Here is a 27,119-nt window from a genome sequence, read left to right on the forward strand (position 1 = left end):
TGCAGTCCCCATAGTCATGTAGCTAATTTTGAATAGTATTGACCCGATTACAAAGTAGTCAACTAGCAATTAGTTTCTCCTATTTGGAGACCTGGGGAGAAAAGTAGTCATGATTTCTTCACGTCCTAGTCCTTAAAAGAGCAAAGCGTACGTTCAAGACTGAAGGAAGATGGCTGTAATGGAAGAATTCTTAATTGAATTTGTACAAAAAGAAAAAAAACCTCAGTTTGTAAGCAAACCTCACTTCTGACGTATAATCTTCATGTATAATGGAACGTTTTGTGTTATGTTCGGCTGAAGAGTGGTTCCCCAAAGTGGTGCCTTTTGTTCATTTATTTTTACTTAAAAACTCATTGTCAGAGCCACACATGCTTATTACAGAAAAGTCAGGAAGATAATGAAAAGGAAAAAAAAAATCCAAAATCATATATTCATAGACCATCGTTAACAGCTTCATGCATACACTTTCGTCTTTTCTCTCTCCTCCAGACTTATACAATGCTTGTACTCATTGAGGCTTTTCTCGGGGCTGGAAATATGACAATGACCGTGAGAGTCACAATTTCTGCTTTCATGGAATTTAGATTCTAAGTGGAGGAGACACAGTAAATAATAACAAGCCCAAATAAATACATTCAGATTATAAGACCTGCCTAGAAAATAATAAAACAAGGTGATGGGGAAGAGTCTTGGGGGACTGTCTCGTAGGTGGATATTCAAGAATAACGTTCAATAATAACATGGTAGGGAATGCATCTCAAGAAGACGAAATGTCAGCGAAGACATAAAGAGGAAGGCACTCACCGGTGTTGTGGACTTTGTGGGGCACCCCCCCCCCAATAAAAAAAGGCAAGTGCTAAGGTCTCAGGTACCGAGGCAGGGAGCAAGCGGGCATGTCTACACAATAAGGAAAGGAAGACCACTGTGGCTTGACTGTCAGTAAAAGGAAGCGAAGTAGCAGGTGATTATGGAAGAAAGGTAAGTAAATGGCAAGATTATGAATGTCAGTTAAAGAGCTTGGGTAGTAGGTTCAATGGGTACCTTTTGAGCAAAGCAATGACAAAACTGACTAGTTTTTAAAGAATCCCCCAGCAGCTCTTGGAGATGAGAAGCGAGTGTAGACTGGATCTTCACAACGGAAGCCGTGTCTGGTTGCCCCGGTGCCCCAGCAACACTTCTATTCCCTGTTGTTTTGACTGATCCCTTACCGGGATCTAGGACATTGGGGTTTGGGGGAAGGATATGGTCCTAGACTGAACCAGAGGATGTGTTCCTAGTTGGGCCCCACAGGCAGGTAGTTGGACACATGTTTGGTGCTGCTATGGCAAAGCTGGGATACGGGGATGTCATACGCATGAGCAACTTGGGAGCTTGGAAACAGTCCTCTGTAACTTCACCAGGTTCTTTCTGGCTTGGAGACTGCTTGGGCTGGCCACGTATGAGTTGAGGACTGGATGTCCTTGTGAGAGTAAGCAGGTGGCATCACGGTGGAATATAGACCCTTCTGATTCCTAATGGCTGCTTACACTCAGGAATCTACGTTCACAGATCCCCCAGGCTGCTCTGTTTATCTGTTCCCTCTGCAACTAGCCTCACCACCTTCTGTGTACTCCATGGATACAGTCTGTGGGTAGATTTCATGGGGGCCATCAACCCAAATTGGGAAAAATATTTCCGTCTTTATTTTTAGTCACCTCACACTAAATGTAACAATTCAGTGATTAGTACATTAGCAAACCACAGTAGGATTGGCAGCACCTGTCACTTTGTCACTAAAATCACAGACATTTTCACATCACAGTAGTGATGTTACAGCTATCTTAAAACTTTATCGGAACCTCGAAATTGTAGTTATTAGACTATCACCACCACTTTTTGTTTTTATAAGTCAGTTTTATTGAGGTATAATTGGCATACTGTAAGAGTCACAATTTTGAATGTACAGTTCTTTGTCTTTTGACAAATGCGTTTAGTTATATAGTCACACCATAGTGTGGAGATTCCACAATTTGTATGTGGTAGTTATTAGACCTGCCAGTATTCTTGGCATTGCATCTCTTTGTAAAGAAGCACATACACTACTATGTTATACACTTGGTTTTGAACATATTTTGTGATTATATTTCAATTTACTTGATTTCCTTTGTAAACCTATATATTTTATGTTACATACTTACATGTGTTACTTTGAAAAGAGTCCATAGGCTTCACCAGTCTGTGTCTTGTCCATGACACTAAAATGATTAAGAGCTTCTGTTATTGTCCATCTTCCCACTGGCTATCTCAGAGTATGGGAGAATATAGGCACCTTTTGGGCCTGCAGGGCCTAGCTGGTTAGTCATTGACAAGGTCAGAAAGTGGCAATAGGGTGCCAAGTTTGCAGTTTGCCCTCCTTGATTTATTTTAGTCTCACTGCCTATTTATAAAACAGGTGGGGGAGGAAGGGCTTGGATAGGAATCGGGAGAGGTCATATGGTATGATTTGCGTCAGTTGAAAACTTCTGGACAACCCCCCCCCCACAAGTGTAACAAGTGGATTTAGAAAAAACTCCACAATATGTGTGTGTGTGTGTGTGTGTGTGTGTGTTTTGTTGATACATAGTTTCTTAAAAGTGCTCAATCAAAATGTTGAAAGCAATGACATTGACACAAAAGGCATTGACACAATCCTGAAAAATCTGTTGTCTCCTAACTCTTTAGTTGTTAGATATTTAATGGTGCAGCCTGAGAGAATAATATTATGGTAACTTCCCCCCAAATATGGGTGAACTCCCTTTTGTCACCTTCCATAATTCATTTGTGTGAAGAATGTACCTTCTATGCCAAGCTCAGTTGCCTCCTGACATGCTTTTGTGACTGAAGTGAAGGAGTGTAACTTAGAAAGGCTGGGAACAGATATCTTTGTGGTCAATGTTTCATTTGTTTTTAGTGAAATTTTTAGCATTTCAGTTAAAGTATATTTTTAGTTTTTTGTAATTATAGTATTTCTTCACTTGCTATATAGAAAGTCATGTTTACATTATTTCTAATGTACTTTTCAGTAAATCTGTAACTGAAAACATTCTCTTTGACTGTCGTATCCCTTTCTTGGTGACATATTGTTTACTTTTGTTTTTATGTTAAGCACTTTGGGGCTTGAGGTAGCTGGTTTAAAATTACAGCATAAGAACAGGTGCTAGATCGGGGTTGGCAAACTTTTTCTGTAAAGACCCAGATAATAAATATTGAAAATAGAAAATAGAGAAAAATCGATAAAACCAAAAGCTGGTTTATGGAAAAGATCAATGAACTTGATAAACCTCTAGCAAGGATGACAAAGAAAAAGAAAGACATGAAACAACTTGCCAATATATGCAATGAAAGGGGATATTGGCTAGTGATCTCACAAAATTAAAAAGGATAGGTGAATCAACTCTATGTTTTGACATCATAGATGAAATTAACCAATTTCTTTCTTTTTTTTTTAAAGATTTTATTGGGGAAAGGGGAACAGGCCTTTATTGGGGAACAGTGTGCACCTCCAGGACCTTTTTCCAAGTCAAGTTGTTGTCCCCTCAATCTTAGTTGTGGAGGGTGCTGTTTTTAGTTTCAAGTTGTCCTTTCAGTCCTAGCTGTGGAGGGCGCAGCCCAGCCCCAGGTCCAGTCGCCACTGCCAGCTGCAGGGGGCACAGCCCACCATCCCCTGCGGAAGTCGAACCGGCAACACCGTGGCTGAGAGGACGCGCTCCAACCTACTGAGCCATCCAGGAGCTCAGCAGCAGCTCAGCTCAAGGTGCCGTCTTCAATCCCAGCTGCAGGAGTCGCTGCCCACCATCCCCTGGTGGCTGAGAGGACGCACTCCAACCTATTGAGCCATCCAGGAGCTCAGCAGCAGCTCAGCTCAAGGTGCCGTGTTCAATCCCAGCTGCTGTTCAATCCCAGCTGCAGGAGTCGCTGCTCACCATCCCCTGCGGGAGTCGAGTAATCGAACTGGCAACCTTGTGGTTGAGAGCCCACTGGACCATGCGGGAATCGAACCGGCAGCCTTCGGAGTTAGGAGCATGGTGCTCCAACCACCTGAGCCACCGGGCCAGCCCTAACCAATTTCTTTAAAGACACAAACTTCAGTGGAACAGAATGGATCCCACAAATTCCTCCACATAAACATGGCTGAATTTTGAAAACAATTACAAAGGCAATTCAGTAGAGAAAGGATAGTTGTTTAATACCAATTGAATATCCACATGCAAAAAAAAAAAAAGATATCTCTTTTACAAAAATTAAAGCAATATTAATTATAGACCTAAATGTAAAACACAAAACTATAAAACACGTAGATGAAAATAGGAAATTTGTGTGACTATGGATTTGGCAATGATATTTTTGATGTGAGACCAAAAATATAATCCATGAAAGAAAAAAAATTGATAAATTAGAATTAAAAAACTTTTGCTCCATGGAAGACACTCATAAAAGAATGAAAAGGCATGTTAGTGTAGAGCAACATGGCAGAATATGAAGCCCTGGACCCTTTTTCCCCCCGCAGTGGACAGGTCAGAAGGGAGTGGGATGATATATTCAAAGTACTCAGAGAAAAAAACCCCTGCATTTACTAACAATTGTCACCCCAATAAATTTAATTAAAAAAACCCTGCTAACCAAAAATACTATAACTGGCAAATATAAAGGACACATAAAGACTTTTCCCAGACAAATGGAGAGAAAGTTCATCACTCCTAGACCTGCCTTGTAAGAAATCCTCAAAAGGGTTCTACAAGTTGAAATAAAAGCATGTTAAACTACAATACAAGAGTATATGAAACTATAAAATTCGCTCATACAGGTAAGTCTATAGACAAATGCAGAGTACTGTAATACTGTAACAATGATGGATAAATCACTTAATTCTAATATGAAAGTTAAAAATATCAAAATAAAATATAATGGGTACATAATATAAAAAGATGTAAATTGTAATAATAGCATAAATAGATGTGGGGGAATAAAACTGTAGTTTTTTTATGTAATCATACCAGTTTAAAATAGACAATGTTTTATGGGAGCCCCATGGTAACCACAAAGTATATACCTATACAAGATGCACAAAAGAAAAAGAAAGAGGGATCCAAGTATGTTGTTGGAAGAATGTCCATGCTGATTATGATATGGTAAAGTCAGCTGGCATAGGCAGCAATGAGAATGAAGCTCGGAAGGAAGGAGTTGATTATACTCACAGGTTCCAGAGAAGGGGCAGCCACATGCCATGCAGAGTCACAACGAGGACTGCAGTCCCCTTCTGTCCCTGTTCTGCTTCAGGGACTGAACCTCAGCAGCAAAAGGTGGAGCTGAAATCCCATCTGCCTGCTTTTGGTGACACCCCCAGGCTTCTAGCAGATGTAAAATGCCATCTTGCACCTGGGCTCAGTTCTGCCCACTCATCTCTGTGAGGATCGGCAAAGTAATAGGTGGTATCTGAGTTGACACCATTTCTCCGACTCGCTGAACTTTTCATAAGAAAAAGACATGGTGATGTGATTTGAGGACCAGTTCTAGCAGCTTTCTCAGGCCCTACTTCGTTTAATCCTTAAAGCAGCCCTCCCTAGTAGAACTGAGTGTGTCCATTTTTCACACACAAGGTCACAGGCTAGTCAAAAGTGGAGCTTGGTTTCAGGCCCTTCTCTGACTCACTGCAGCCCCCACCCTCTTGTACTATTCTGCTCTGACTGCCAGAATAAAGGACCACAGACTGAGAGGGCTTAAACAACAAATCTATTTTCTCACGGGGAGACCAGAAGTCCCAGATCAAGGTGTCAGCATTTGATTTCTTCTGAACTTCTCTCCTTGGCTTGTTGATGGTCGTCTTCTCCCTGTGTCTTCACATACTCCTTCCCGCGTGTGTGTGTGTGTGTGTGTGTGTGTGTGTGTGTCCCGATCTCTTATTAACACAGTAGTCATATTGGATCAGGCCCCACCCTAATGGCCATGTTGTAACTTAATTACTGCTTCCAAGGCCCCATCTGTAAATACAGTCACATTCTGAGGTACAGGGAGTTAGGGTTTCAATGTATGAATGGGGAGGGGACAATTCAATCCATAACAAACCTCATTGGTAATTGAGCCCCTTTATCTGTTGAAATCCAAAGCAGTTGTCAGGTAAAGGTAAAGTAACTTCCGTGGCTACGCTGAGACTCACTCTTACAATTCCCTTGCGCAGATATTGGTCTTGAGCAGTAAATAATTTAAATGGACCATTTGCATCCAACCTTAGATAAAGGAAATTTTAGCATCTCCCCAGTTCCCTTTCTCCTTCCCCATTGCCACATCCACGTTCTTAAAGGTAGTTCCACTCCCTGCATTGTACATGGCAGCCCAGAATTTTGGTTTTCTGCTCATTCTGACAAGGTCTCACCAAATGCCCTCAGAGGACATATTTCCAAGGTAGCTTAGAGGAAAAATCACAAGAATAGACAAATATGAATTCATATTCTACCTTAGTCACTTACATCTGCTCCATAACTTTGGCCCTCAGGGAAACATCAATCCCAGCCATGTATAGAGTTATCTGAGAATATGGCAGCTGTATGACCGGTTTATTATAGCGATTTCAAAAGAGGGAGTGTTCCCTTTACTCCACTTGTTCACAGAGGTTTCTAGGCAGTGCCATAACGAAAGCCGCTCACTGCTTAATCTCAATACCTACTATGCAGTAGGCACTGAGTAACTACCTGTGCAATCACATTGGCACTCTGGCTTTGCCCCACTGTGTGTTAGGATTGTAAATGAGTTGGTATCCCTGGATTTTTAAACCTTCTCTGCTCTTCCCCAAGAATGAAAATCTTAAAGGTCAAAAGACTGACCGCTGGTAAAAATAAAACAATCCACTTCTGGATTCAAACAGTGTATTACTTACATGTACAGTGAAGGGGAGATTAGCCAAAGGAGCCAGAAACGTGTCCCAAACGCCAAGAAGGATGATACCACAACAAAAGGTACTGGATGACCGCAATGCAAGTTGTGGGATATTTTGATGCTGAGGAGTCAGTTCTGTGTGAAGCTAAGTGGTTTTATAGTCTGCAGTTCTATTGGTGGGGAGGCAAAGCAGAAAGCCTCATACCTTGTCAGACCCAGAGCAATGAGAAACTGTCTCATGACAGTCTCCCAGAGGAGAATGGGAGTGAGAGGTGGCTCTGGAGCAATTTCTTACAAGCCTCATCCTCTCTTGATCCAGGAGGATCACAGACAAAATTGTATCTCTCCCCCAGACTCCCCTGGCAGAGACACAATGCGGAGCCCAGACTTCGCTCTCTTCAGGCTGTAGAAGGGACCCCAAACCAGCCCCTCTTGCCAGGGTAGCGTCAGGGAAGGCCAAACAGAGAGCTGAGACTTTTATCCCTGCGTTGTAACACCCAGGCCCAAGCCCTGTGGTGTCAGTGGAGATTTGGGGAGTCTGGAGGTCCACGCCGAACCAGTGGTAATGAAACACTGTTCCACCTAACTCCAGAGGAGGCCAAGTTGAGATTCGGGACTTGCACCACCTCAGGGGTAACAAGGCCACCCTCATGACGGTGTCAATGGAGACCGAAGCATCGTGATTTTCCTGCAATCTTCCCCATAAGAAACTAGTTTAGTTCCTAGAGATTAAAATCACGAACGTGTGCCCCCCCCACCAAAAAAACCCCACAAATAAACAAACAAAAAAGCATACCCGGGTCCCCAGGAGTTGTATATATATATTTTTTAACACTGAAGCTAGCTAGTCCTCATTCAGCCCACAGCAATTCATTCATTACTATTGAAATGTTCCCACCAGTTGCTGGCTCCAGCAGTGGCTTCTGCCCTGGTAGCCGATTCTCTGTATTCACCTGTCTCTTCATTTTTGGTGTGGCTATTTGCCCTGTGATTTCAGTCCTCTGCTTGGCCTGAGAAGACTTGTTCACTTTCAGTCTGTTCAGCTTTTTTCTTGTTTTGAGGATGACAACTTGCAAGCTCTTTACATGTTTGAATGTAAACTAGAAGTTCTGTGTTCATTTTTATTCACTTTGTTCTTTTTGCTCCTCAAATTAAATAATCTCGGTTGAGCTATCTTCAAGCTCACTGATTCTTTCACTTGCCTACTCAAATCTGATGTTAAACCCTTCTAGTGAAAATTTTTTTTTTCGGTCATAATTTCCAAGTCTGTAATTTCTATTAGGTACGTATTTTTTCTGCCTTCTATCTCTTTATTGATATTCTCTACTGGAGACATTATACTCATATTTTTCTTTAGACATTGTTTCCTTTGAACATATTTAATGTAGCTGATTTAAAGCCTTTGTGTCATAGGGCCAATGTCTGGGGTTCTTCAGGGAATGCTTTTATTGATTGCTTCCCTCCCTATTTTTATGGGTCTTACTTTCTTATTTCTTTGCGTGTTCTATAATATGTTGTTGAAAACTGGATATTTAAAATAATATAACATGGCAACTTCGGAATCAGCGTCTCCTTGCTCTCCAAGGTCTGTTGTTGCTGTTTGTTATAGTTAGTGACTTTTCTCTACTAATTCTGTAAAGTCTGTGTTCTTTGTTGTGTGTAGACACTGAAGTATTACTGATTGTTTAGTGGTCAGCTAATGATTAGACAAAGATTACTTTAACTACCTGGAACCAATACATCTCCCAGTCTTTCATGAGGGGCTCTGTGTGCATATTGTGGCATGCTTTCAACAAACAGCCAAGACTTAGCCTTCACTTCCTGCCTGGGAGAAGTCTCAAGGTCAGCCAGAGGTGAATACTTAGGGCCATCTCATGTCTTCCTTGAGCATGCTCACAGCCCTAGGCATGCTCAGAGCCCTACACAGGTGCATGGCCTTCTAGACTTCTAGGAATATAGCAGGGCTTTTCAAAATTTTCAAAACCCCTATGGATAGCTCTCTTACCAGCTTTTCTTTTAAGTTTTTTCACTAGTCTGTCATTTGTCCCAAATGTTATCCACTGTCTCAGGAAGCCAGGGAGTTAAAACAATTGCCTATAATTGTTTTTGCTAAAGTTTCCTGAGTGGAAGACTTTTTGCACTGGGTAGACCCCAAGTGAGGTCAAATAAAATCTTTGATCTCACTTGGGGTCCACCCAGTGTAAAAAGCTTTGCAGGTGAGGTTTTCCAGATAATCAGCAGACAGGTCAAATAATGACAATTCTTGGAAATGAAGCTTTGAAAGCTTTATCTCTTTCTCTCCCTCCTGTGGCTGCACTGTAATCTGGGTTGTTATTTTCAAGGGCATGGAGCTGAAGAATGAATGATGGAACAATGCCACAAAACTTGCAGCTAATGCTGAGATTCAGTCGTTCTTCTTGAATACATGTTTTCTGTCCTGCTGCAAGCTTTTAGTTAATTTCCAGAGTCTGAAAAAGCTTATTCTGACAAATTTTGCCACGTTTTTTGTTGTTGTTCAGAGGAGAGAATTTTCAGAGATCTATGCCGCCATTTTGGTTGACCTCTCCCCTGCTTTTGCTGACCTCAGCCAGGGTTTGGCAAGAGCAGCAGGACTCAGTTTCATAGTTAAAATAATTCCCTTATTTAGTTGAAACAACTTTGTTGGGTGTGAGTAGCTTGAAATTATAAAAACCTGTTTTGGGACAGGTATCCCATTCAAATTACTTTTTGAAATCTTTTTGTCTCAACCATAAAGTATGATGATATTTTGAAGCCAGTGAACCTATACCTGAATCCTATAACTATATAGTATTTCATTGTGTGGCTAAAACAAAGTCTGATCAGTCTTTTATAATTGAACTTTTAGATAGATGAGTATTTTTAGTCACCTCCCCTCATGACTGTCCTCTCATTTTATTATGAACAATCAAATCTTCAAAGGTTCTCTGAGGGAAACAAAACCAGAAAAGGTGAGACTGAGATTAATTTTAAATGACTTAAAATCAGATGTGGGCATTCATATTTCCCTTGGTGCTAAAATATATCTGAACATGGAATGGAATTCAGAACTCCATGAAAGAGGGTTGGTGTCCCAAGGGTTGATGTCACACAGCCTGTGGCCTGATCGGCATAGAAGTTGGGGGTGGACAGTGGCTGTCCATTGTGATAATTCTGGTGGCATCTGCACTTCTACAAGCGAGCTCTTCAAACTTATATCTTAATTACTCCTAACGAGAATAATTAGATTTTCTTTCTCCAGTTAACGGTTTGAGAAATTCCTGATCAGATGTACTGTTCTCTAAAGTTTATTTTAATTGTATTTTTTGGTTACTGTCGGCACTCGTTCAGCTATGTCTTAGACCATAGTAAGTATGCTTTGGCAGTGGGTTGTTTCTTCTTCTCTCCTGGCTCACCTTTACCTTGTTTCAGGGAGTTAGAGTAAACAAAGTGCTTATTCCAGGAAAATTGGATTTCTGGGGAGGATTTAGGATTTAGGAGGAAAAAAAGGCAGTTGTCAGTGGGAGAACTGAAAACTTATTTCCTAAAACACGTATCACTTATAAAATGGATTTGTATATTCTTAGTATTGTTGAACATAACATTTTGAAAAAGTCTTTGTCTTGATTATTCCTGTAGGAGATTTGTAAATCTCTTGTGCAGTGAGGTGTTTGTTCTTATATAGTTCAGGAGGCCCAGGGAGTAAAGCCATTTGCCTGTCTGTCATTTACAGCTGCACATCACTGCCCGTGACAGGGAAAAAAAGATTCTTCCCAGTTTTCCTCCTCCTCCTGTCTGGATTTAGCATTTCAGTTCCATCCCTTTCATAAACAAACCCTCTTCTCCATCTCTGGGCCAGCTGAGGCTCCTAGGTCTCCCTGGGAGGACTCATTTGTGTTTTACACACACAAGGCTCTATGGTGTGGGGTCATTCTTCCTCCACTAGAGGAAGCACGTTGCGGGTGCTAAGTGGCCGTGTGGTGAGGGAGGCCATGTTCACTGCCTGCCTGCACTTCTCTGCCTAGATAGACATGAGTCTTCTAAAGTCCACTCGATAATTCTCTTCTGCATTGGTGGCGCTATCCTGGCGGCTGTGCTCGTGTTGACGGGTATTGTCATCTCTCTTTACATCAAAGTTGTCCCGGCATTGAAGTGAGTGACATGGGTAAGAGTGAACAACAGCCCCTCCAATGGGACCCCGGGGCTCTCTGCTTGAACGGGGTCTTTCCTTGCCCTGGGGCCACATCCTGGGGGAGGTCAGGAACAGCGGGCAGGCTGGAACAGGCAGAGGCAGGTGAGTATAGCATCTTGGCTTCTTCCCCTCTGGTGTGGCGTTGTGTGTGTCAGCGCTGCTTGGCTGTCACCTACCTCATGGAGTTCACCCTCAGCTGGCCAGCTCAGCACCCTGACTGGGCACACCTCCCCACCTCCCAGGGACCCAGGCAGCAAGGATGGTGGGGGAGGCTGTGTGAATAAGTCTGTGCCTCGCGTTCACTCAGAAAACGCACTGAATTGATCTCCTCTTGCTTGAGCTGGGAGCTCTCGGGGTGTTCTCACATTCATTGCCCGTGGCCTCATGGCCTCAGGGACAGTGAGGTGGCCTGTAGGGTTATGGGGAGCTGAGCTGTGTGAAGATCCTGGGGAACGCCTGACAAGGAAGTGTAGATCAGATAAGTGATAATTAAATTTGGGGGAGAGGACCCTTCAAACATGGGAGAGATTAGTTGTTAGAAGTAGTGGTGTTTCCATTCAAGGAACTTGTGAGCTAGAAGGGAGATTCCAGAACGGGGTGTGGGGGGTAGGTGGGAGGGGATGCCGGCTGTGGCACCTTCCCATCATGCTCTGCACTCGGGGGGCCTGCAGCGTTCAGCCGGGTGATCCACACTTGCAGTTCACTCTCCCTTATTTCTGAAATCTGATTTTACATTTCTAGCAATCTTAGGAGGGGAAGAAATTAGGCAGGAACTGGAGACTGGGCCAGAGAGCTTCCATGTCAGGCTGGTGTCACGTGTGTGATTGGCTCCAGCCCTAAACTCCCCGGAGACCCCTGACCATTGTAGCAAGTGGACTGAGAAAAAAAACTGTAATCCCTGTGTTCTGTCTGTCTTTTCTTAAGAGCTCTAAAGGTACCTCTTTGTTTGGCCTTAAAAAATAATCCAGCCATGGACACACAGGACAAGGTCACCGCAGCCACACCCATCACCACTGGGCTGTATCCCAACCTCCGGTACTGTGACGAATGTAACTTCTATGACAAGTTTGATCCTCTGCCACCGTGCTTCTGTGATGTATATGAGGGACTCTAATTTGGATGGCAATAAATGTCCTCGTGAGCAATAGTTCTTTCTTAGTAGAATGTTTTCTTATTCAAGTTTTATAACGTTTACACTACATATGCATGATATAACATACTTACATACTTTTGAATAAATGCAGTATTGAAAATAATTCTCTCTGCCTCTGGCATTTTTGTGGTGATTAGTTATAAATGTACTTACATTTGTGTATGTCCCACTTTGGGATTTGGGGCAAACAGTTTGTAATATTAAATTGCAATATAAGTACAGTGGGAGTAGAAAGTAGAAACGTCTGGCATACCTCCAACTCTAGGAGAAAGTATATACTGATCTTAGAGTATTTCCAGTTTCAGACGCAGTGATGCTGCCTACACTGGAGTCGTTCATTCAGCTCTCTTCCTCTGCAGCCTCATTCACCCTCATCCAGCTCTTCTACTCTGGACAATTGAATTCCCTGGTCCTGCAGGAGAAGCCATCAGTCCCAGAGAGAAAGAACACCTGGTGGGACCTCTCTGGCTTGCAGGTTGCCTGGTCTGTAAAATGATGGGGTGGAGCTCCGTGGAGTCAAAAGGACGCTTTCAAAACCCGAGATTCCTTCTCCTGGCATTTTCCGAATCTTTAGGTTTCCTCCTTCTTGGACTACTTTATAATACTGACTTTTGCTGACTCAGCAGTCAGTGTCTTGAACTGCTAACGGGACCCTCCTGTTGAAGGCCAAAGCCCAGGTTCTCCTGATGGTGGGAACAGGCAGTGGAATACACCCCTCACCAGTTCTGCTCACCAGCTCCCTTCTGTTCCTGCTCTTCCCACTGAGCCTTCCGGAACCCCTTTCTAACCCCAGCCTTTCCATCTCTAACCACAATTTGTACTTTGTCTTGTTAACAAAACCCTTGCTGTGTGAACATCACGTGTTCTCATGAATGTAAAGAATTAACTAATCACACGTGGTTACCCGCTAAACAGGATAAAAAGGGATGACAGGAATAGATGAAAGAAATGGCTACTACCTCTAAGCCTACTTGGAGTGAACGTGATAGAATTGAGCATCTGGAGGAGGTCACCTCCTGGCAGAGTTTCAGCCCCCCCAGTAGACGGCTTGGCTGATGAGGGAATATTCAGCACTTTAGTAGTGGTGAGATTTGCCAGAAGGGGTGTGGGAGTGGAGCTGCTCTCACAGAGCAGTCCTTGGATTCGCCGAGAAATTCTCAGGAGGGTGAGTGCCCCCTACCCCACTAGGAGTTTTAAGGGACAAATTCAAGGCTGCATCTTCCCTGGAGCGTCCCTTGATTCCTTCCAGCTGGAAGTGACCTGTCTTTCTTGAGTTCCGGGAGCATTTTGTCCCTCTGCTGACATCTTCTGCTTCCGTAGTTGTTTTAGGTGGTATGTGCGCTTCAGTTTTTTCTCACCAGAGAGCTCCTGAGTGGGGCTGTGCAGGTACTTTGGTGAGCGTTCCAGGTCCTTGTGAACACAACTTCTCAGTGTCACAGGTGCTGGCCTTGCCACTGCAGCACTGGCCTCCCTTTGCACACCAGGATTCCTTTCTCTCATCTGTAAAACATAGTGCCTAGGGGAATTTAATTTTTTTAGGTTCTCTGGACATAAGCAGCTAGAAATTTCTGGAAGCCGAACCTGGACCTGCACGTTTTTTCCCCTCCCCATCCTGTGCCACCTCCTTCTCTCCCTCAGTGTCAGCATGCTGGCAGGCATCAGAACAACCTAGCTGGCCCAGGTGTCACACCCTCCCCCCACCACCTCCACCAGGTTGATCCTTTGGGTTGCCAAAGGCTTTAATATGTAGAGAAGGGAAGTGGAAGGCTTAAGATGCGAATGATGCTATCCCTTCGTGATCTGAACAAATTACGGTGCAAAGGTCCAATTCCAAGTCAGTGCCAGGAGGAACACCTGTGTGCCAGGTGTTAGAGATGGCCCATGAAGACCTTTAGCTGGTAATATTGCAGAGCTTCCAAGAGTCAGCTGAGGAGAACAAACACTCATTGTTGGCAATTGCTGATAATAAAGCGGTCACACAGCTGCTACCTTCTCACATAAATCTACCCCTTACCTGGCCAAACTGACACACTCCCCTGTAGGTCGCCTGGAGGCTTGTGAAAGCAGATAGTTATGAAAGAGGGAGAAGTATAAAAGCCTGTTAGCCCTTTTTAGGCTGTCTCTCCCGTTACCAAGATGGAGGCGGTGAGAAGGCTCATCCCTTTGGTTCTTTTAATTGTGTCATGTTCAGCAGAGTTTAATTCAACCAACACTGAAGGTAAGAAAATAGAACCTGTTATTTTAATCAAAATAGGGAGACCTCCTTTCAAGAGGCCTCTGCCCAATATTGAAAAACATTTAATATCGACTGTTGGCCCGAATGCAGAGAATATTTACTCATATGCTTTTGATGGGATTTTGAATTAGCACTAAAGTTTTTTTAGGCCCATATGACAATATGCATAAAAATAAAAGAGCACAAAGAATTTTATCAGGTAATTTCAGTACTAAGAATTAATATTGAAGAAATAGTATAAGTGCAGAAAGATATATGTACTGGGCATTTATATAATTCTAAAAAGCAATGTAAATTTCTATCATTTATTTTGTAAGTTGTAATAAATCCATACAAGGAATAATCTTTGGCAACTTCTTAAAGATGAGACTGAGTTGTAAGAAAGGAGCTCAGGATCTACTTTAAGAGAAAAATACCTGAAATTTGTACAATAGGATGGTGTTTATAGGTAAATGATATATATTTGAGTGTTAAAAAAATTGAAGTAGAGGACAAGAGGAAAGGAATGGGTTTGGACATACTTATAAGAAGGTGTTGTTGTTTTTTTAAATTTTTATTGGAGAACAGTGTGTTTTTCCAGGACCCATCAACTCCAAATCAAGTCGTCGTTTTCAATCTAGTTATGGAGGGCTCATATCACTGGCCCACGTGGGGCTCGAACCAGTGACGCTGGTGTTATGAGCACTGCACTCTAACCAACTGAGCCACCCGGCTGCTTTTAATGATGATTATTTTTGGGTGGATGGGGTTATATTTTTTCTTTAATTGTCTTCGCTTTCTAATTTTTGTCACTAATATATAATATTAATAGTTATTGTTAGGGAAAACTAAATAAAAGACTATTGTTATACAGACATCACCCATCTGTCACAGATAAAAATGAAAATGAAAACTTCTGTTTCTAAGTGGAGTTTTTAAACATTAGTCAGGTTCCATGATGAAGTCTTTGATTTTTTTGTGTGTTCACATTCATTTATAGCTGCTGCTGCTGGTCATCCCCCTACTTCCTCACCCTCCCCTCCACCTCTTCTATTAATATAATAGCTCTCCTGAGACATAATTCACATACTATAAATCCACCCTTCTAAAATGTGAAATTTAATGGGTTTTAGTATATAACAGAATTATGCAACCATCAACACTAATTCGAGAACATTTCATCACTCCAAAAAGAAACTTTATACACATTAACAGTTACTCTACTTTTCTGCCAATGCCCCCAGCCCAAGGCAACCACTAATCTACTTTCTATCTCTATAGATTTATCTATGCTGGACATTTCATATAAATGGAATCACACAATATGTGGTTGTTAGCACACTATTTACAAGGCATATTTATGCGGTATCGTGTCAGTACTTTATTCCTTGTTATTGTCCAACAATATTCCACTGGATGGATAGACCACATTTTATGGACAGCTGATGTCCATTCATCAGCCAGTGGACACCTGGGTTGTTTCCAGTTTGGGGTTATTTACCAGTGCTGCTATGAACATTAGTGTACACGTTTTTGTGTGGACATATCTTTTCATTTCTTTGGGGGATATGGCTAGGATTGGAATTGCTGGCTTATGATAACTCTATGTTTAATCTTTGAGGAATTGCCAGACTGTTTTCCCAGTATCTGTCTCATTTTACATTTTCATGAGCAGTGTTGAAGGGTTCCAGTTTCTCCACATCCTTGCCAACACTTGTTATTTTCTGGTTTTGATTTTAATTTTTGTTTCACATCCTAATAGGTATGAACCGGTATCTCATTGTGATTTTGATTTGCATTTTCCTGATGACTAATGATGTTCAGTGTCTCTTTTATTGGCCATTTATGTCTTATTTGGAGAAATATCTATTCTGGTCTTTGCCCATTGTTAATTGGGTTATCTTTTAATTATTGAGATGAAAGTGTTCTTTTATATATTCTAGATATTAGGCTTCTTTTCAAAACTATCTTTCTTCAGGCCATAATATAATCTTTATTCTTTTAACACCAGATGTAGAGAAATCATAAATACTTTGTCCCCAAGAGCCCCAAGAAGGGAAATAAATTGCTAGTGGCTTATTTTGGACTGAGCTAAATACCATCCATAATGACCAGCCTGCTGGTATGATACTACATGTGGGGATAGGTCCCCAGGCCCTGGTAGGGAGGGTAGGGACTGCTGACTCTACTTAGTGCCAACTGTGGTCTCCACCAGGAAATTCCAGATGCAGAGCAAGTCTGGGAGGTGCCAGCCTGTCAGAGACCCACAGTGCTCTGGTCCTGCAACTCACTGCCAATGAGGACTGTACCTGGACACTAGAAAGACCAGAAAACAAGAGCATCAGAATCATCTTTTCCCATGTCCAGTAAGTAGAGACTTCCGTTCCTACTGAACATGGTCGAACTCTCTGGCCACACCAGGGAGTCTCGGTGGAGAGAAGCCAGCTGCTCCTCTAGGTGCAGTAACACGCACGGCCCGATGACCATAGGGGCTGAGAGTCACCACTGATGATGAGGTCCCTGGCTCGTGTCACAGAGGTCCTGTGCAGTCAGGATGTGTACCTCGGGCACAGGGAGGTTGGGAACTTGTCACGGGTTGTACAGCGAGGAAGTGGAATGACAGGGGTTAGTATCCAGCTAGTCTAGCTCCAGATTCTAGGCCCCGAAACACTAAACTCAGGGTTCCAAACATTGCTGTGCAGGAAATCAGCAGGGGAACTTCCACAGTTTCAGATCCGCAGGCTGCACGCCATACAATCAGCTCACAGATCTGGGGCTGGGACCCAGACATCAGGGCTTCGTTTTCTTTTTTAACTTTCAAGTTTTTATTTGGAATAAATATATACTCACAAGAATTTAATCAGTTCCAGGTGATGGCAGTGTGAGGTCTAGCTGGGAACAGGGCGCTGCACCCCCAGGCTCTGAGAGCGTCCTGAGAACTGCCCACTTAGTCCTGTCAACAGCCCTCTTGGGCAAATCGATCTAATCCCCATTCGCTGGATAAGGAAGTGCAGAGAAGTCTCGTACCATCCCCGAAGTCATATACTAATAGAAGTTGGAGAGGAATCGAATCCAAGCAAACTGGCTTCAGAGCCAAACACTTCTAGGTCTCATCGCCAGACTTGCCTTGGCTGGCAGCTCAGACTTCCTCTGTAATCATTTCAAGTCCAAGTAGACGTAGGCTGCACTAGTAGCAAGTACAGTAAGTCCTCACTGGATGCTGTCACTAGGTTCTGTGACTTTCAGCGAAAGTCAAGGGACAACCAGCAGGATGCTAAGTGGGCTTGACCTTCGTAGAGGTGACCCTTTAAGAAAAATTGCTTCACCTTTCACCAGCTTTGGATTTCAAATGACAAAGGGGACCAAGTCTAAACAAGAAGGTTCTACACCAAATAGTCATGGGGACAGGAGAGATGCAAACAGAATTATGCCACCATCAACACTGACTCGAGAACATTTCATCACCCCCCAAATCTCTGTCCCCAATAACAGTTATGATTGCATAATTTCTTCATATGAGACGTTGGCAGAGCAGCTCAGATCCCTGAGCCATTTGCAATGGCTGTTACGGACACGTGGTGTGTGGTCTGTTGAGAAAGGTGTGTGTGTGTGGGGAGGAGTGTGGCTTGGAGACGTTGATATGATAAAAGAAGTGTCACTATTTGGTAAACTGTGAAGATAATGTGAAAAATTGACCCTGCTCTGTGAAACCTTTGCTGTTGGCTATTTATCGACAGGTATGTTCTGTTCACAGGCTTGATCCAGAGGGAAGTTGTGAAAGTGAAAACATTCAAGTTTTTGATGGAAAGTCTACCAAGGGGACTCTGCTCGGGAAAGTCTGCAGCAAAAATGACTATGTTCCTGTATATGAATCATCATCCAATATGTTGACGTTTCAAATAGTCACCGACTCTGCCAGAATTCAAAGAACTGTCTTCATCTTCTACTATTTCTTCACTCCCGGCACCTGTGAGTTCTCATTTGTTCGTCCTATGCACACAGCGCCTGTGAGCATGGAAGGTTCACACTGCCTGCCTGCATTGTAACCTTGAGTCTGAGTCTATTCCGTCAGAGACATGTCTGTTCATGAGAGCAGTGTCTCTACCTTGTGTGCGTGAGATCACCTGGAGAGCTTGTGAAATCAGGTTCCTGGGCCCCATCACAGAGGTCCTGATTCGTGGGTGCTGGAGGGGAGCCCATGAATGTGCCTTTCTAACCAGCTCCCAGAGGAGGCAGAAGGTGGGGTGGATCAGATGGCCACTGATGAGGAGAACTGTGTTAGGGACCCCAGCAGACTCTCCACGTTCAGCCTGTTACATGATAACCCTGAGGTCTTCTGAAATGCCTCTTCAGGGCCCGCTCTTCCCTCTGGTCTGATTCCTCAGATCGGGCTTGGGGCTTTCGTGTCTTCACATTGAACAAGTCTCCCGGGTGATTCTTGAAAATCGGGGAGCACACGCTGAGAATCTCTGGCCTCACACTGAATCTCAGCCTGTCAGGAAGTCAGAGGCTACAACTACGTGGTTCTGCGTTCACAGAGCCTGGGTTCCATCGCCACCCAAAGCAGGGTGCCCAGCAGTACTGGGAGTGCTTCAGGAGCAAAGCTCCATGCTGGTTTCCTTCCCAAGGCCCAGAGCTGATGATGTCACTCACCCTCCTTCTTAAACCACCGCCTCCGTGGTGGTAACAAACCTCCGGAATGGAGCAGTCATGGTTTTCCCCAGCTGGACCGGGGCACCTTTTCAGGCCTCACCTCTAGCCACTACCTGACACGTATCCTGTGTTTTAGGCAGTCTAAGCCATTGTACACCCCTCCTGACATGAACCTTCAGTTTTGTTTCTTCGTGTTTCACTTGTCCAGCTGTTTGCTCACCTACTGGGGAAGGGGGAACCAAGGGCGGCTGCGTGAAGTCTGCATCAGAGCTGAGCTTGGAACAATAGTGTGACTAGGGTAGGGAGAGGTGGGAATCAGTGGAGGAGGACTCATGTCTGCTGGAACCAACAGCCTAAGGGGATGTAGGAAGGAAAGACAGGCCGGAAAAGATGGTCACATGGGAGTGGCCAAGGAGCCTTGGAAGCAGGGCTGGGCGTCAGTGAAAAGCCTTCAGGGGTAGTTCTCAGAGTATGACTTCATTTTCTGACTCAGTCCAGGGAATGGAGGGCTTTTATAACTGGGACAGATCTTATAGTGAGAGTTTAATCGTATTCATTCAGCAGTAGTATACCGATTCACTCTCTGCCCCACACCGGTGGGCAGAAACTTAGTGATAAAGAAGGTTTTAAATCTCACTAGGCTATATTTCAAAACAGAGTAATGGAATGAAGCTCAGGGGAAATGCAGGCAACTCTTATTAATGCCTATTAGTACATAACACCGAAATTAAAAGAAGTCTATCTTGATTTACATTCTGGGTCATCCTCACATCCCTTTCAGCCATCCCAAACTGTGGTGGTTACCTGGACACTCCCGAAGGTTCCTTTACCAGCCCCAATTACCCCAAACCACATCCTGAGATGGCCTATTGTGTGTGGCACATACAACTGGAGAAAGGTTACAAGATAAAATTAAACTTCAAAGAGATTTTGTAAGTATTGTGGTCCTTTTCTCCTGCTGGAGCAAATGCAGTCAGCCCACAAATGGGGGACCTGGGGAAGAGAAATTATCACATGTACCCGCCATAGATGGGCACTGTTCAAAGAATGGGATATATAAAGAAAACCAATACTATTACCAATTGAACTAAGTTGACTGTTTTTCATAAAGATTCTGAGGTCACTTCAGGGACTGGCCAAACCCCAAGTTTGTCATCATATTGTAAGGAAAAATCCTTAATCACTGAAGATGGTTAAGAATTATAGAAAATAGAACCGTTGGTTGGAATTATAGAAAATAGAACCGAACAGGTGTAAAAAGCTTTCTCACCAAAGGCCCTATTTCTCTAGCCTGGAAGTGGACGAGCAATGCAGATTTGATTTTGTTGCTGTCTATGATGGCTTTTCCACCACCTCTGGGCTGATGGGACAAGTGTGTGGCCGCGTGAGGCCCACCTTCGAATCCTCGTCAGACTCACTGACCGTCGTGCTGTCTACAGATTATGCCAACTCCTACCGGGGCTTTTCTGCTTCCTACACTTCAATTTATGCAGAAAACGTCAACACGAGTAAGTCATGTTCCTCCGCTATTATGAGCTCTCTGAAGATTGTGTATGTAGAAATGGCTCCTTAATTCTTAGCCGACCAATGGCTGTCCCTATGAGCCAGCCTGTCACATATGCTTTAGAATGTATTCATAATCTGAAGCTTGAGTTCTGTGCATTGCTTAATACAAGAGGAAATTAATGATTTTATTGACCTGAAAAAGATTTGAGCAGAAAATTCTGTTTCCCTTAATGTCTTTTGTAAAGGACAATTAAAAATATTAGATTTACAGATTCTAGGTCCAAATAAGCAGAGAATCATTTGCTTTGTTATCTCAGGCTTCTGAGTACAGTTTAAGGCAAAATGGGTTTTGAGTTTTTATATATCCTCCTGCACACATAGCTTTTTAAGATCCAAAGTTCCTAGTTGACATAAACATAATAACATAATAATCCTTTTTTTTTTTTTTGGACAGCATCTTTAACTTGCTCCTCTGACAAGATGAGAGTTATCATAAATAAATCCTACCTGGAATCATTGAAATACAATGAGATTAACTTACAAGTAAATGACCCGACTTGCAGACCCAAAGTATCAAATGTTGTGGAATTTTCTATTCCTTTTGATGAATGTGGTACAATTAAAAAGGTAAAGTGAAACACTGATAGCTGGGTTTTGTCAGATGCCAAAGGTATTTTGTTGGGTAATCCGCGAGTATAATATAATATTTGCTGGCTGCTTTAACAAACAACTTCTAAATCTTAGTGGTTTAACACATGGTAAGCATGTGTGGACATATAAGTGCACACACTTTTACACACACAAATCTCAAATTACTGCATTCATTTTCAGGGTCACTAGAGGGTGGTTTATCTTTCCCTAAAGGTAAAGAACTCTGGCTACTCCCTGGAGAGCGTTTGAACATCTATGCACTGTGGGTTTAATAGCCTACTACTGGCACAGAGAATGTTAACATGTCATATTTAGCACAAATCTAGCTGTATTTTTATGATCTCCTTTTCCCCGTAAAGACAGAAAGTAAAAACGTTATCCTTATTTAAAACATAAAGGACATAAGTTTGTGATTTGTTCTGTATTTTCTAGAACTTCAAGATCTCAAACATTTTTTAACTGGTGGGACCCCTTTAGGATACATGCCGTCAACTTTTCACTTAGGTCATTAAACAACAGAAATCGATATGGATTGAAGTAAATTATGATTTTTTGCCTCAAATGAACACCCGGGCTATGACAATGTGAATCTCTAAGGCAGGCAGCCTGAGAAGAACCCATGCAGGACATCTGTCTGTCTGCGTACATTTGGGGAACTACCCACTTAGCCACACTAAGTGCTACTTACAGAAGGCAATATGTTCCTGGGTCGAAAATCCTTATAAGTATAGGCGAGACATTTGCATTCAAAAGTGTTTTTAATGTGACTGAAAAAAACTTCTGTCCAATTCTCCAAGTGTTTCTAATCCAGGCTGTATCTCTTGTCTCACACTTTTTCTTCCTGCCAAGAATGTTTCTTAAATAAAACGCATTTAAAGTTTGTAGTATTCTGATATGAAAGCCACTAGCTTGTGACTTAAGAAAATTATGTCTCTACCTGCAAATGGTGGTCACATCTTTGCTCTAAAATATTACTGGACTTAAAATACAATGTTTGAATTCCATCTTGTTCTGCAGATAGAAGATCATTCAATTACTTACACCAATGTAATCACCCTCACTACGGCCCCAACTTCTGAAGTGATCACTCGTCAGAAACACCTGCAGATTATTGTGAAGTGTGAAATGGAACAGAATTCTACTGTGGAGATGATGTACATGACAGAAGATGACATCGTACAAGATCAAAATGCCCTGGGCAAATATAACACAAGCATGGCTCTTTATGAATCCAATTCATTTGAAAAGACTATACTAGAATCACCATACTATGTGGATTTGAACCAGACTCTTTTTGTTCAAGTCAGTCTACACACTTCAGACCCAAATTTGGTGGTGTTTCTGGATACCTGCAGTGCCTCTCCCACCTCTGACTTTGCGTCTCCAACCTATGACCTAATAAAAAATGGGTATGTACTGATAGATGACATTCTTTTCTGAGGACTAGTAATGAAGTTTATGAAGTAATATTTTGTGTGTATGTATGTATGATTCATATGTATATATTTCTAGCACTACTACCATGGAATTTAATACAATTTAATCATTTTATAAAATACCATTACTGTGTACTAGTTACAAGTAATTTAAGTTAAAACATTTCTATAGCCATAGTCCATATCCACTAGAATTTTAAGTGCATTTGCAACATATTGGCTAGTAGAAACAAATTTATTTTGGGGGCAAGAAGGCTTTAATTGTGTTTCTGCTTTTTTCACATTTGGTTATTTTCAATAACACCCCAGAAGATTATTTCATGTGTTTCAGCTTTAGAACATAAACATAATGTAATTAGGAAAGCATACGTAGTATTCTTTTCCCCCCTCCCCTCTGTAGTATTCTTAAAAAAAAAAAAAAAGTAAAGTTCTTTTTTGAAAGTTTTTCCTTTTTTTTTCTCTTTAAGCATATGGACTTGAATTACATCAACCATATTGACATATTCATAGCAAGTTTGTAAAGTAAGGTGTTTCAGTTCTAATACATCAGAATTGACTTTCTGATGAATTCACATGGACTCGGAACTTCAGAGCTGGAGGGCATTTTATCTTTCCCAGGCATCAGATGCATAATCTTAGACACTATAGACTGAGCTAAAGACACTGTCTTTCTAGAGAGGCCTTTGGACCCACAAATTAGAAAGTTCAAAGAAAACTTTAAACAGTTTGGGGGATATAATCAATAATGTTGTAAAGATTTTGTAGGGGGTCAGATGAGCACATGTCTTATTAGGGAGACCACCTCATGGACGGTGTAGATGTCTGACCACTGTGCTGTACCCCTGAAGTTGAATACTATGGAATGTTAACTGTAATTAAATATTATATATATAATCACGGGATGTGGAATGCAGCATATAGAATCAATGGAATTGTAACAGTCAGGTTGTGTCCTTTCAATCCTATACGATGTCAGAGGAGTAGTAGATTGGGGGAGGAGAGTTATCACTTTGTGAGGGGATATAAATGTCTAACTATTACATTTTTTTTACACCTGAAATTAATAATAATACAAAAGAAAACTTTATAGCATCTCTTTTTGATACTGAAAAGACTGACCTTCTGTAAACTTTCTAAATGTATCATAAATTGTGTTCCAGATGTAATCGAGATGAGACCTGTGAGATATATCCCTTATCTGGACACTATGGAAGATTCCAGTTTAATGCCTTTAAATTCTTGAGAAGTCTGGGCTCTGTGTATCTACAGTGTAAGGTTTTCATATGTGATAGTGGTGACCCTCAGTCTCGCTGCCACCAAGGCTGTGTCTCTAGAGGGAAACGAGATGTTTCTTCCTACAAATGGAAGACTGATGCCATCCTAGGACCCATTCGTCTGAAAAGGGATCGAAGTGCAAGTGGAAGTTCTGGTAAGGAAAAAGCTATTTCATGATCTAAGAACACTTCATAGCTCATAAAAGGCTGCTCACATGTACTCGTAGTCCTTCTTAAGCATGTACGATTTTAAGATTTATGAGTTTCAGCAAAGCCCTAAATAAGATAGGAGTTTTAAGCACACAAGATTAATTTTTAGTTTCCTTAGCTGAGAATATCTAAACCATGTGCAGTATAAGCATATTATATACCAATAATTTACCATTATTCATATGGCTTTTGAGTATAAACGTAATGTCCTCACTTCTAAACACAACCCCTTTCCTTAGTTTCCTGATTCCTTATCATAGACACTATGGTAGATAAGTAAATCAAAAGCAATGTATTTTAACTCCTAAATGAGTAAAATAAGATGAACCAGCATCTCACGCTGTCACCTATTTGGAAGAAAAGCTATTTTTTCAAAAACAGAGAAAATATTATACTTTCAAGATAGCCCTGCTTCTTTTTAAAGGATTGAAACCTGAGCTCTGCATGGGAAAGGGCAATGGTAAATACTCAAGGGTAATCCATAATTAAATGGTTTAGGAGATGCCATAATTAAATAAAAACTGCTTATTAGAATTTATCTTCTATGAAAATGATCCTGGCATAAAAGAATCCTATGATCTCTGTCTTTATTATTATTATTTGAATGTTTGAATGGACTATAAAGGAATATGATTCTGTTTTGTCCAACATATTTTTATGACAAAAACAAAAGAGTGCAAACAAAAATTAAATTCAGTAATTTTATAAATATATTCACTGAAAAGATGAAGCCCCTATGATTGTTAGTTAGAAAATTAGTGAAATTATTATAAAAGTATTGTACATATTAGAAAAGTATCCTTTTTGTAGTTCAAGGGAAGAAACTCATTGTTTCTCTATCCATTAAATATATTTTCGCAACTATGGGATATCCGTAGTGACAATTAATGAATGAACCTGCATTTCCATTTGACTATTATGCCTGAATTTCACAAGTTTTTGATTTTATGTCAGAGAACCAAACTAAGTTAACCATTTAAACAAATAAATGGAAGGCCACCCTATCTTTGAAATTAAACATAAGTGAATTTAAATATTTGATAACAATTCCTGTATGTTGTGTTGGCATTATATAGTCTACGTTAATTGATGTGTGAAATTCATGTTATATAGAGATATAAATATATGAACATTTTGTAATGCCAAGTAATACTTTTCTTTCTTTTTTTCCCCAAAGATTTTATTGGGGAAAGGGAACAGGACTTTACTGGGGAACAGTGTGTACTTCCAGGACTTTTTCCGACAATTGTAGTTGTGGAGGGCACAGTTCAGCTCCAGGTCCAGTTGTCACTGTTAGTTGCAGGGGGCGCTGCCCACCATCCCTTGCTGGAGTCGAGGAGTTGAACCGGCAACCTTGTAGTTAAGAGTCCACTGGCCCATGTGGGAATCGAACCGGCAGCCTTCGGCATTAGGAGCTCAGAACTCCAACTGTCTGAGCCACTGGGCCGACCCAATACTTTTCTTTAAATGACTTTTATCTTGTTTCCAATTACAGGATTTCAGTATCAAATACATGGAGATGAAACTCAGAATCAACCTTTCAACAGCCTGCACCTATTTTCATTCATGGTCCTCACTCTGAATGTTGTGATTGTGGCTGCTGTCATCGTGAGGCATTTTGTGAATCAGAGAACAGACTACAAATACCAGAAGCTATCAGACTCTTAACTAAGGGCTTCAGCATTAAGGGAGACACACCCCTCCCGAGTGTAGAAGGAAATACAACCTCCAGACTATAAGCATCGTGAATAAATTAGGGCAGGCCTCATCAGAGTGACAAACACGACCTCCTGTCATTGTGACCAGGGTGTGTTTCCTTGCAGGATGACTGAAATGAACAAGCATTATATGTTAGCTCTCAGGTTAAAAAACTAAAGCCACCAAAATATTAAACAAACTAAAAACTGTGTTGTTTATGAAAAAGGATGTTAAATAAACATCAGGTGATAAGAAAACAGTTATTTTTACTTAAGAAAAGTAGTCTTCAGCATTAATTGTATTTATTTTCTAGATGCAGAAAATGCTATCTGTTGAAGAGCACATACAATAGTTGTAATTTCTGAAATTAAAGTGTGACAGCGAGAACTGTCATCTTGATCCATAGGCCTTACTGCGTAAATGCAGTATTAGCATGTCACCCCTTAAACATCTAAAAAAGGGTGTCGGAATGAAGAACTTGACTATAAAAGGAGAGACTTCCGTATAGCTCCTAGATAATGAGATAAAACAATTCTCCTCCCATTTACCATTAAACCCTAAAGCCAGAATAGTCCTAACAAGGAGTAGTCTGGTTTACACTTTCCCATCTGCTGTGGCTGAACAAATATAACTAAAGAGCTCAGTGTGAACTAATTGTACACGTGCCTCACATATCTAATTCTTTATCTTAGACGAACAATATAGCTCTGCCTTCTCACCTAACAACACACTATCATGCAGGGATTCAGCCCCCACTCCCCACACAAGAACGCAGGACACGGTGAGGCCAAAAAGGAACACCCACGGAGCCATGGATAGGGGAGTCATACCACTATATTCTCACTGGCAGCTGGTTGAAGACACAGGAAGCAAGAGCCACACAATCCGCAATGTGCCGTCCACTTCTCTGCCAACCCCTTGCTAACTGCAATCTGCTGTCCGCTTCTCCGCCAACCAACCAACCAACCTACCCCATTGCCAGCGTAGCCACGGCAGTTATATTAGTGGCCAATGGCTAACCAGTAACAGCTGATGGCCAACTAGTCCGAGCTGATGGCCATCTACTACCCGAGCCAGCACCTTTCCACGTGAGGTCGAGAGCCTGGAACTGCTCTCTGGGACTCTGTCCCCACAACACACATTTCAGGTTCTAATGTGTCCAAACAGACAACCACATTCCCGAATGCCTACCATACACGTGTACAGTATGCTGGGGGTACACAGTGGATACGTCGGTATCTTTACT

The 27,119-nt window shown here is 41.9% G+C and overlaps 1 protein-coding gene across 1 annotated transcript; it reads left to right on the top strand.

Moving 5' to 3' along the window:
- Nucleotides 1-14,366: 14,366 nt before the first annotated feature.
- On the top strand, nt 14,367-25,843 carry CUZD1 (CUB and zona pellucida like domains 1; the record flags this gene model as incomplete). Its single annotated transcript, XM_081074567.1, has 9 exons — nt 14,367-14,448; nt 16,661-16,811; nt 18,200-18,414; nt 19,880-20,030; nt 20,389-20,606; nt 21,059-21,231; nt 22,273-22,664; nt 23,852-24,120; nt 25,671-25,843. The coding sequence occupies 9 exons, from the start codon at nt 14,367-14,369 to the stop codon at nt 25,841-25,843; spliced, it is 1,824 nt and encodes a 607-aa protein (XP_080930693.1).
- Nucleotides 25,844-27,119: the final 1,276 nt, after the last annotated feature.

This window comes from Rhinolophus hipposideros (assembly GCF_964194185.1).
Source record: "Rhinolophus hipposideros genome assembly, chromosome: 15".
NCBI classification, from domain to species: Eukaryota; Metazoa; Chordata; class Mammalia; order Chiroptera; family Rhinolophidae; genus Rhinolophus; species Rhinolophus hipposideros.